The 11,652-nt window shown below is 43.8% G+C and overlaps 1 protein-coding gene across 3 annotated transcripts in view; it reads left to right on the forward strand.

Moving 5' to 3' along the window:
- Window positions 1-6,431, forward strand: part of LOC149315461 (sodium-dependent lysophosphatidylcholine symporter 1-like) — a 35,546-nt gene extending 29,115 nt beyond the window's left edge. For 2 of the 3 annotated variants that reach the window (XM_089513496.1, XM_089513498.1), the window contains 3 exons: window positions 2,269-2,412; window positions 4,091-4,259; window positions 5,969-6,431. In XM_089513496.1, the coding sequence (XP_089369622.1) occupies window positions 2,269-2,412; window positions 4,091-4,259; window positions 5,969-6,118 (463 nt within the window). In that variant the 3' untranslated portion in view covers window positions 6,119-6,431. Of the gene's footprint in view, window positions 1-2,268; window positions 2,413-4,090; window positions 4,260-4,950; window positions 5,313-5,968 lie in introns of those variants that run through there. The other variant, XM_089513497.1, reaches the window with a different exon arrangement.
- Window positions 6,432-11,652: the final 5,221 nt, after the last annotated feature.

Raw genomic sequence — 11,652 nt, forward strand, 5'->3', positions numbered from 1 at the left:
ACACCATTGGAGAGATGTAGCCTGTCAGTAGAACAAGGATGGAGAACTAGGTTGCCAAAATGAAAATTGGGGAGGGCTCCTGCCTCTTTAATTGTTATGTAGAAGAAGAAATTAGGTGTTGCTTGCCCTGCCAACTGGGTAAGAAGACACAGGTGATGAGTTTGTCTTTGTCACTTAACAAAAAAACTGCTTCCCAGTCTGGGGTATAATAATAATAATAATAATAATAATAATAATAATAATAATAATTTTATTTATATCCCGCCACTCCTTTATATCATTTATATCAAGGTGGGTTACAAAAAATAAAAATAACAATAAAACACACGAAACCAAACTAGAGGATCAGGGCCACTAAGGTACCTTCTCGGTCATCAAATGCTCCACCTTCAAGTCTTGCTGCCGCATCCCTTCTCTGGGGGCTCCCAATCTGCCTTCTCCTTACCAGAGCAATAGCATTTACATTTCTATACCACTTCATAGTGAACTCAGCACTCTCTAAGTGGTTTACAACATGTAAGCCATTTGCCCCCAACAAGTTGGGTACTCATTTTACCAACCTACAAAAGGATGGAAGGCTGTGTCATCCTTGGAGCCCTGGGATCCAACTCACAGCCTAAATGTGGTACCAACATTTAACCACTGCAGTACCAATATTTAACCATTGTATCACCAGGGCAAGTGGGAAGTGGATGACGTGGAGCATGGGCCCCCCAGCATTGAGATTCTCCTGGGAACTTGGCGCTGCCTCCCCACCCTCTGTATCGTCCTGGGACTTCTGGCAGTCTCTCTCCTTGGGCTCCCTGGCCCTGCCAGCAGGTGAACAGGTGGAGTCATCTCTCTCTCACTCCCAGAGCACCCTTGTCCTCAGACCCAGGCTTGGAAGATGGGAGCCACCTGTCTGCGCCCGTGTGGGGACTCCACCATCCCATCTTGTCCCCCTCCACATCTGTCTCTATTTCTGTCAACTCTCTTTCTTGCTCCTCCACCCATCCACCTGCCCCCCCCCCCGGTCTCTTTCTCCTCCCCCATCCCTGGGGTGCCCTTCTTATTTTGTACTCCTCCCTCTTTCTGGTTGCTCTGCCTCTCCTCTTTTCCACTGCAGCAGCCCTTGGTCCCTGGCATCATCTGGGTTTTCATCTGTTGTCCATTGCCACAGTGTTGCCCTCTCACCAGCATCTCTTCCCTGCCACTGCACTGCTCCCATGAGTGTCTCTCACAGGCACCCCGACTCTCCTTGTGCCTCTCACAGTTTGTCATTGGGAATGCAGATAGTACGGACCGTACCAGGTGAAACCCACTGCTCCCGAAATGTCTGCCTTGTGGTAGAAAATGCATCCCCCTGGGTCCCTTTAAAATGCTGGAGCTCAGCAGAAGAGAAGGTGGGAGTGGGGTGCTGGGAGTGGGGTGTCCCAAGCGTTGCAGTGAACCCACCAGTACATTTCTATACTGCTTATCAGTGAACTAAGCACTCTCTAAGCCGTTTACAATGTGTAAGCCAATTGCCACCAACAAGCTGGGTACTCAGTTTAGCAACCTACAGAAGTATGGAAGGCTGAGTGGACTCTGGAGCCCTGGGACTGAACTCACAACCTTGTGGCTGTGAGTGGCTGCAGTACTGGCATTTAAATACTGTGCTACCAGGGGTCCCTATGTAGTCCATAGGCTGCACAAATCCTATCCCTGGCTTAGTCCCTGGGATCCCAGCAGCAAGAAATATAAATGCCCTTCCTCAGTGTGGTGACTCTTGCCCTGTCATTCCATTGCTTGCTATGCCCATGTTAGACACCACAATTTGCAATTGAATGTTTGCAAGCACTTTGCGAAAAAGTACAGTGTGCCCTTCCCTTGTGAGGGGGACCATTCCAGACACACACACACACCCGTGAAAGGGAAATATCGTGTATAGTGGGGTCCCATTGGAAACAATGGGGCTTGTGACTGCGGTGCAGTGCATGAGCGCCATGGGTATATGCACCATTGCCTCTTCCAGCATGCAGCTTTCAGCGGGTGCACTGTATTAGATTTTGCAGTGGCAGCAATAAAGGGGTGCAGGGGGTTTGGACTGCAACAGGTGACACCCCAAAAGAGGGGTGACAGCTGATTGAGCCCTCCTCCCACTTTGGTGTGTGAAGGGCTGAGTGTCACATCAGTGAAGGAGAAGGCCAAGCATGATGGCTTGTTTCAACAAAGGAGCCATTGGTGAGTGGTGCCATCCTCTTGTGTGTGTAAAAATGCTCTTTGTAATACAAGTGATCTTCTCCCGAGGTCCATGCTTCCTGATGCGGTGGATGATTTCAAGCTGAGGAACCCAGCCTGCCTGGACCCAGAACCTCTTTTTTATTCATTCTACATTTTCGTCAACAAGTTCGCTGGCGGACTTTCTCTTGGCATTTCCACTATGAGCTTACAGTAAGTTCTTTGTTTCTCTTTCTCCCTCTTCATAGCAAATATCATTTCCCACCACCTAAAAGGACTCATTCCCACTCTGGTTACTTGGATAGGAAATGATGTGGGGATGGATAGATGTAACTTCCTAGGTGTAGGGCTAGAGAGCTAGTGTAGTGTAGAGGCATGAGCTATGACTCTGGAGACCAGGGTTTGAATCCTGGTTCGGTCATTGATACGCACTGGGTGACCTTGGGCAAGTCACGCTCTCAGAGGATGGCAATGGAAAAACCCCTCTGAAAAAACGTACCAAGAAACCACTATGATAGGTTTGCCTTAGGGTTGCCATAAGCTGGAAACGACTTGAAGGCACACAAGAATGAAGTGGTATAGCATGATGTAGTGGTTTGAGTGGACCTTTTCACACGAGGCATTTACTGCGCGGACATAGTTGCCCAAATGCTCCAGAAGTGCAGAGGTATGATTGCTGGTCATGCTTCTGAAGCATCATTGAGGCATTTCGCTTTTTTCCCATCAACGAATCGTTCGTGGAGAAGCCATTTTTGTAATAACGGAAGATCCCATTATTACAAAAATGGCTGTTCCGCAAATGTTTCATCGACAGGCGAAGAGCAGGACGTACTTCAGTGATGCTTCAAAAGCGCGACTGGCAATCCCACCCCTGCACTTCTGGAGTATTTGGGCAACGATTTCCATGCGGTAAGTGCCTCGTGTGAAAAGGTTCTTGGACCAGGGCACTGGAAGACTAGGATTTGAATCCCTGCTCAGCCATGGAAACCTACTGGGTGACCTTAGGCAAGTTACATTCTCTCTGTCTCAGAGGAAGGCAAGGACATCCCTCTCCAAACAAACTCTGCCAAGAAAAGCCCATCATAGGTTCACCTTAAGGTCCAAAATGACTTAAAGGCATATAACAACGACTTATTCCAGCAGAGATAAATCCACTTATGAAGATGTAATGTCCCTATAGGATTCTGGCCTATAATCTGTTGTTTTAATGGGATCTCAATTGTGTTTAAAATCGTATTGTTCAGACTTTAGCTGATTCTTTTTGGAAGCTGCCTTGGGTCCCACTCCGGGAGAAAAAGCAGTGTAGAAATGAAATTAATTACAGTATCCCCTGAGGTTTCTAGGACTCTCCATGGATACCAAAATCCATGGATGTTCAAATGCCATTACATACAGTGCTGTAGTAAAATGTCATCCCTTATACAAAATGGCCAAAACAAGATTTGCTTTTTTGAATTTTTTGGGGGGCAAATAGTTTTGAGCCATGGATGGTTGAATCTGTGGTTGCAGGATCTGTGGATATCTGGCGTGCTGTTTTAAGTTTTTAAAAAGTTTTCACATTTTAAAATGGTTTTAACTCTGCTATTTTTAAAAAAATCTTTTAATTTTAGGATTATTTAATTATTTAAAAAACATTTTTGTAAGTAATGTTTTAGTTTTATCTTTTACAATTATTGTAGGCTGCCTTGAATCCCATTTGGAAGGTAGAAGGGATATAAATAGCATAAAGAAATAAATGTTAGTTAATAATTAATTTTCCATGGCATCAGTGATGATGGCTTCTACCTCTGGCATCCATTCATCTCCATTTTATGTATGTCTGTTAGACAAAGCCTTCTCCAAGATGGAGAAGGTCTCAAAACTGACACCTGTGGGTTGTTTTCTTCTTCAGCTTTGCAGGTTACAGAGCCACAGACTGCACCCACAACCCCAAAGTCATGCTCACGCTGCAGATCCTCATGGCCCCAGTCCCCATTGCTCTGGTGCTCTTGGCCATGGCTGTGTTCTGTTCCTACCCCATCAATGAAGAGAGGAGGAAACAGATTAAAATGGAAAAGGAGGTAACTTTATGCACAAGAGAAATGCAGTGGGCCCTCCACATTCGCTGGGGTTAGGAGCACAGGACCCCCATGAAAGTGGAAAAAGTGCAACTAACAAAAACACTAGGAATCTCTAGGTCTTTCAGAATGACTTCTGGCTTATGTTGACCACAGAGTCGTATTGGAGGAACTAGAGATTCCTAGAGAAAACATATTAATCAAATTCGTGAATAATCAGATCTGCAAAAGTCAAAGCTGCAAATGTGGAGGGCCAACTGTATGTATAAATTTAGAATAGACCACGCAAATGCAATCCTGCATGCCATTTCAATGCTGAGAGCCTGCATGCCACCCTTCCCCGAGTTGGTGCCCTCCAGATGTGCTGGATTTCTACTGTGAACATCCTCAGATGTGTTGGACTGCACCTTCCATCCACATCAAGGGCTACGGGCTGGGGATGGTGGGAGGTGTGTTTCAGGAAACTGAGAGGGCATGAGGAAGTTTGCAGTCCACATTTACTACACAGTAAGTATTGGTATTGATGAGACTTCCTACTGAGTTGATACAGTATGTATATAGTATTGCATAGTGAACTGTAAATTATTCTACACTTGATCATAGTTCCTGTGAACTGTGAATTATTATACATGCTGAGTCTCCCTTATCCAAAATGCCTGGAACAGAAATAGTTTGGATTTTGGATTTTTTTCAGGTCGGGAATATTTGCATATATGGATATACAGTTCCGGATCCCCCTGCGTAAAGGAAAAAACACGGATGCTCAAGCCTCATTCAAATGAATAGGGCTCTTGCCTGCGGAGGTGTGGCGGCAGCACGCGGGGCTCATGCTGCAGGAGCCCGCTATTGTTTCCTTCTGGTACGGGCCTCCCTCACTTCCATCGCAGCTTCCAGCGTATGCTGGAATCCGCATATAACGCGGGTGCACTGTATATAGAGACAGAGATGGAGAGGGGATCCAAATGTCAACACAAAATTCATTTATGTTTCATATAGTTGCCTTATTGGGAGAAAGACAGGATGTAAATCCAGTAAATAACTAAAATAAAATGTATACTTTATACACATAGCCTGAAGGTAATTTTAAATAATTTTGTGCATGAAGTAAAGTTTGTGTAGACTGAACCTTTAGAAAACAAAGGTGTCACTATCTTGGCTACCCATGAAAAATGTTTGGGATTTTGGAACATTTTGGAATTCTGGAGAGTCAACCTGTATATGCTAATGATCCATGTTATATGTATTGTACTGCATACTGCAAGAGTAGGATGCTGCATATTAATTTTTATTTGTAAATATAGATTTAAATTATGCATTGTATCTACTGTAAATTGGTACTGGAACAAAGTAAACCAAGGAATGTGGAACGCCAATGAATTATCAGTGACCTTCCATTAATAAAGGAAAAAGGGAGGGGAAAAAAGGGTAGGATCAGAAAAGAAAGTTTGTTTTATTTATGCAGCAGAAGGAGTTGCTTATTCTCCAGTGGACGGGAGGAGATGCCATTTTTTAACCATCTGTCATGTAAAAAACAGCAACAATGGTGCAAGTAAAACAAACAACGAAAGGTTTCTAACTTAACCTTCTCCCTGCTGTGCTACATTTCTGCTTGCTGTGCTGCTTGTTTCCCTGCTGTGCTACTTCTCTGCCTGCAGGGAAGGTTGTTTTGTTTGTTCAAAGTGTGTTTACCCCACTCTTCTGCCCCAAAACAGGCTCCCAGAGTGTCATCCAAAGGTAAAGGAGTTAGCAACCACATATGTGATTCCCCCAGTGACACAGTCCGCGACCTCAAATATTTCACTGCTTTGTTTTTACTTGCTCCATTCTACCATGAGTACAAAGTCGGTGCAAACAAAAACTGAACTGCAGCAAAAGGATTTTTTGATTTAGGATGCCAGCAAACCTGCCGTGTCCTTTTCCAAGACACCCCACTCCATTGCAGAGCTTGGAAGGTTTTGGATTTTTTGGGATTCGTACTCCCAGAATCCCCTATCTACCATGGCCATATAAAAGTGACTTTTCACCCTCGAACTTACTTTACCCTTGTTACCTCATAGGGATGCTGAACCTTTCTGATTTTATACCCACTATTTCTCTGTCTCTCTCTCTCTGTGTTTTAAAGCCGGCATCAATTTGGAAGGAACACTTAGAATCAAAAGCGATTTACCGTAAGCACCGGAGATAGGGTTGCCATAATTGTCCACTTTTACCAGGGACAAAATGTGGAACAAATTCGAGACCAAAATGTAGGACAACTGCAGGGCAAAATTCAGCCCAAAATGTAGGACATTGAAGAAAAATGGTGGACCTTAAATGTCCTACATTTTGGGCTGAGTTTTGTCCTGCAGTTGTCCTACAGTTTGGTCTCGATTCTGTCCTACATTTTGTCCCTGGTAAAAGTGGACAATTATGGCAACCCTAACCGGAGAGAAGAAAGGAATTCATTTGCTTCTTGCTGTGAAGGAGAAATTTGAACTATTATGGCAGGCAGTCACTGACTCCTTCTTGCCTGAGATTTTAGCATTACAATCGCTGTTTCCTTTGCCATTGAAAAGGCCCTAGAGAAGACTCTTGATGCCAAAGATCTGTATCCCACGGGCTCCCTGTCTTTTGGAGATCTCTTTCACAAGAGTCAAGCTTATCCTTGCTGGACCAAAGATACAAGAAGGAGCTGTTGGGTTCAGAAATTCAGAGGACTTTGTTTCCCCAGAAGAGCAGTTCAGCAGTGAGAACAAGCTGGTGGTTTTGGATTCCCCTTTCCATGGAGAGAAATCAGGCAGGATTAATGCAGTCTTCCTTGCATTGGCACCCTCTAGATTGAGTGGGCAATTGTGACAGGTCCAGGGGCCATTTTTATGCCCTGTCACTATCTTGATCTGTCGCTGTTGTTGTAGTTGTGTGCCTTCAAGTCATTTCCAACTTATGGTGACTGTAAGGCGAACCTATCACAGCATTTTCTTGGCAAGTTTCTTCAGAGGAGGTTTGCCATTGCCATCCTCTGAGACTGAGAGAGTGTAACTTGCCCAGGGTTGCTCATTGGGTTTCATGGCTGAGCCGAGATTTGAATCATGGTCTCCAGAGTCAAAGGCTCAAACCACCACATCACACTGGGTCTCTCTCATGGGCTGCTAAGGAATAAACCAAAAATACAAAGTGGTCAACAGTCCTCTTTTGGTTTGTTACCCAAAGATAGGCTGCAGGGACTAGGGCTCCCCACCAACGGTCAGGGTTACTTCAAACGTTCAGGAAATTAGCTTTGTGAGAGGCTTGAGTATCTTTGGGCCATTTGCACCAGTTTACAGCAGTACTAACTGAGGAGAACTCCAGGTTTTAGGTGAATTAGGAGAGTTATTAGTTAGAAAAATCTCACATGCAGAGACAGTAGCGATTCATACAGACACAGCATTCAGAGCTAACTGAAATAGAAATATGTAAAGGGATAGCAGAGTTTCAGGGCTTTCAGGGCTTTACCTGACTGATGGGAAGTCAGTGCAAAGCTGGTGTGGAATCTCTCAGACTGGGATGCCTGAGGGCAACACAGAACATATGCAAAGGAGTATGCTAGCTGTGTGCATAGAGACTATGTTCTCGGAACCAATATTTATACCTAAAAAGTAGCCCCAAGCACAGGCTATCTGTTCAGGTAACAAAGGCTGGATGTCTTTTCCTGCCTTTTGATGGCTTTAATTTTATAGTGTGTCAAAACCAATGACTGGATCAGGACATCCCCAAGATGAATGGATGGGGAAGTTTGGCTAGGGACACAACAGGGGATAGGCAGAGAAGTTGGCTTACAGCTTTGGGTGCAAGGAGATCCTTTGTCTCAGTTTGCAAGAGGAAATGCAGATTACTTGGGGAGAAGGAAGGACTTAATCCATGCATTTAGATTTGATAGTCTTGTTTACCTGGATGCACACATGCCTTGAGACATGTTCCTTTTCTCCTGGGAATCTGAGCCAATGCTCCTGAAAAGTCACTGATCTCTCAAAAACATGCTGTCTCCAAATATGAGATTTGTGTCTTGCTGGAAGTCCATGAACCATCAGCTACTGGTCCTGGGAGGGACGGAAAGAAGGAAGGGAGGAAGGAGAGAAAGAAAGAAAGAAAAGTAGAGCTGTAGTCAATGGGCCTGCTCTCTGGCATACTGAAGGGAAAAATCCCTGGCACATTGAAGGGGGAAATTCCCATCCCCTACCTCTGACAGTTTAAGAAGTATTGCTGTAGGCAACTATTTTGCCACTGTGTGAAGAGGCTCATGGCTTAGATTGGGTCTGATCTCCAGCACCCCATTCTCCCAACAACCCCCAGGTGACCACCTCTGCTTGTGTGGCTACCAGCACTAACATCCTTCATGCCTCTTGGCAACAGAATCTCATACTTGTGTGTCTATTTTGGTAACTGCTTCTATAGTTGCCATGCATACCGATAGCTTTACCTGTATTTTAGCTAGAGGGTGAGCCAACCTAGATGGTAAACCAGTCTGTTGAGAATTGTAATGTGACTGAACCACACTGAGTATAATGTGTGGTGCTTTCTGAATGAGCAAAAAAGTTGAACTTGTAAAAAATATGTATTTTGTTAAATTGCTTACCTGGGAGGCTGGTGAACTTTAAAGCAAACCTGCATCCAGTGCCAACTTTATTTTTGCAAGATAACATAGAAATGAAATGTAGCCACAGTCCAGTGCTTTGCTTGGCTAGGAGAAAAGAGGAAAGAAAAGAAAATTAAACTGGGTCTAGGGAACAGGAGGGCTGATGTACTTTGCTGCCTGTATTCCGTATTGTGTGGATTTCCAAGGTTGGCATATTTGTTAGTATGGTTGCATGTGCTTTGTTTATTTTGGTGTGTGCATTTTGAGTACATGGAGAATGTCTCTGTGTATTTCAGGTATCTTGGAGGCGTTAGCATGTGCAAGTATTTCTTTGTGTACCTCCAGTTTGCCATCTTTGAAATAGGTATTTTGGGCCCCATTCCCAGTTACAGATAAATCAGTGTGTGATGAATTGATTTGCCCCGATCGCATTTTCTGTCATTTTCTGGCATCAAAATAACTCACTTGTGGTTCGCATTCACAATGAATCGATCCAGAATGATTTGGTTCCAGCCAGCTGAAGGGCAAATTTAAATCAATTCTGATCTGCTTGTGGTTCACGCTTGCACAGAATCAGTTTATCGAAAAGACGCAGAAAAAATCAGCATCAAAAAGGTTTAATGGCTCTGGTGCATGGCCTCCCTTGTCAAATGGCTCAGCAATTCGGTTTAAGTGGGAACCAGGATCGTTTGAACTAGTTCAAACCGAATTGCAATCCAGTTTAAAAAGTAGTGGGAATGCGACCTTCAGTTATTATACTGGAACATCCTTATGGAGTTTATCACATGAAGGGAAATTGGGACTTTAAACAGTGATTAAACCGAAAAAATGGTGTAATTGACGTTAAAATGCAATTAAAATGAGAGTAACACAAGAGCCATTATCCTGTGAATAACTAGGCAATAAACAGCAAAAAGTAATTCACCGGAAAATCCCAAGACTTTTTCTTGCCTGGTTATTCATGAGTTAATGGCACTTTAATCATGTTTCACCTTGACGTCTTGTAAAAACCATTAGTGCAATTGTGTGATAATAATGGCTTACTCACGGGATAATATTGTTTTGAACATTACATCGAGTGAAAACTTTTACTGCAATTGTGCGATAATAATGGATTAATCACTGTTTATACTTCCAGTTGTCTCCGTGTGATAAACTCCATGTATGTCTTAGTATTTCAAGCTCAGCCCCCACTTCAGCCTTGTATTCAGTTTCTTGAGCAAATTACTTGCCTATGAACCTCATCCGTTTTCCTTTGGGGGAATGGGTGCTGGCTCACCCACCTGTATGGGTACAAAAAGCACTTCTGCATTTTGGAGTGCAGAACTCTCCTCTACCTTGTGTTTAGATTTCTAGAACTGGTTGCTTTTAAATTGTCTACACTGAAGGTGCCGTTTATAACTGAATGCTGAATTTTGCCATTGTATATCACACAAACTGCCTCTGGGGAAGAGCGTAAGCCGTGAAAAGGGAACTGGAAAAAAAATTAAACAAGAGAAAAATAAAAATGCTGTAAAGCAGCTTTCGCCAACCTTGTCCCCTCCTGATATATTATTCTGCAATCCCAATAATCTCCATTCATCATGCTGGCTTGGATGATGGGAATGGTAGTCCAACACATAAGAGGCTGAGGAAGGTAGCTCTAAAGTGCTACATAAATGTGGGGCTTTTCTGGAGATGCATCTACATTGTAGAAATAATGCACTTTCACCACTTTAACTGCCATGGCCCCGTCCTACAGAATCCTGAGATCTTTAGTTTTTGAGGCACCAGCACTCCAGCACAGAATCATAGAATCATAGAATCAGAGGAGGCTAAAGAGCTTGTGAAACTACAAATCCCAGGATTTCATAGGATGGTGTTACAGCACTTAAAAGTGGTATCAAACTGTCTTATTCCTACAGTGTAGATGCTCCCAAAGAATCATAGAATCATAGAATCGTAGAGTTGGAAGAGACCACTAAGGCCATCCAGTCCAACCCCATTCTGCCATGCAGGAAATCCAAATCAAAGCATCCCTGACAGATGGCCATCCAGCCTCTGTTTAAAGACCTCCAAGGAAGGAGACTCTATCACCTTCCGAGGAAGTGCATTCCACTGTCGAACAGCCCTTACTGTCAGGAAGTTCCTCCTAATGTTCAAGTGGAATCTCTTTTCCTGTAGCTTGCATCCATTGTTCCGGGTCCTAGTCTCTGGAGCAGCAGAAAACAAGCTTGCTCCCTCCTCAATATGACATCCTTTCAAATATTTAAACAGGGCTATCATATCACCTCTTTAACCTTCTTTTCTCCAGGCTAAACATCCCCAGCTCCCTAAGTCGTTCCTCATAGGGCATGGTTTCCAGACCCTTCACCATTTTTGTCGCCCTCCTTTGAACACGCTCCAGTTTCTCAATGTCCTTTCTGAATTGTGGCGCCCAGAACTGGACACAATATTCTAGGTGGGGCCTGACCAAAGCAGAATACAGTGGCACTATTACTTCTCTTGATCTAGACACTATACTTCTATTGATGCAGCCTAAAATAGCATTGGCCTTTTTAGCTGCCGCATCACACTGTTCACTCATGTTCAACTTGTGGTCTACTTGGACTCCTAGATCCCTTTCACACGTAGTTTCATTCAGCCAGGTGTCACCCATCCTATATCTGTGCATTTTATTTTTCCGCCCTAAGTGCAATACCTTACATTTCTCTGTGTTGAATTTCATTTTGTTAGCTTTGGCCCAGCTTTCTAGTCTATTCAGGTCGTTTTGAATCTTGATCCTGTCCTCTGGGGTATTAGCTATTCCCCCTAATTTGGTGTCAT

Source organism: Sceloporus occidentalis, unplaced genomic scaffold (assembly GCF_023333645.1).
Source record: "Sceloporus occidentalis isolate IW3139 unplaced genomic scaffold, rSceOcc1.0.p SCAF_3, whole genome shotgun sequence".
NCBI classification, from domain to species: Eukaryota; Metazoa; Chordata; class Lepidosauria; order Squamata; family Phrynosomatidae; genus Sceloporus; species Sceloporus occidentalis.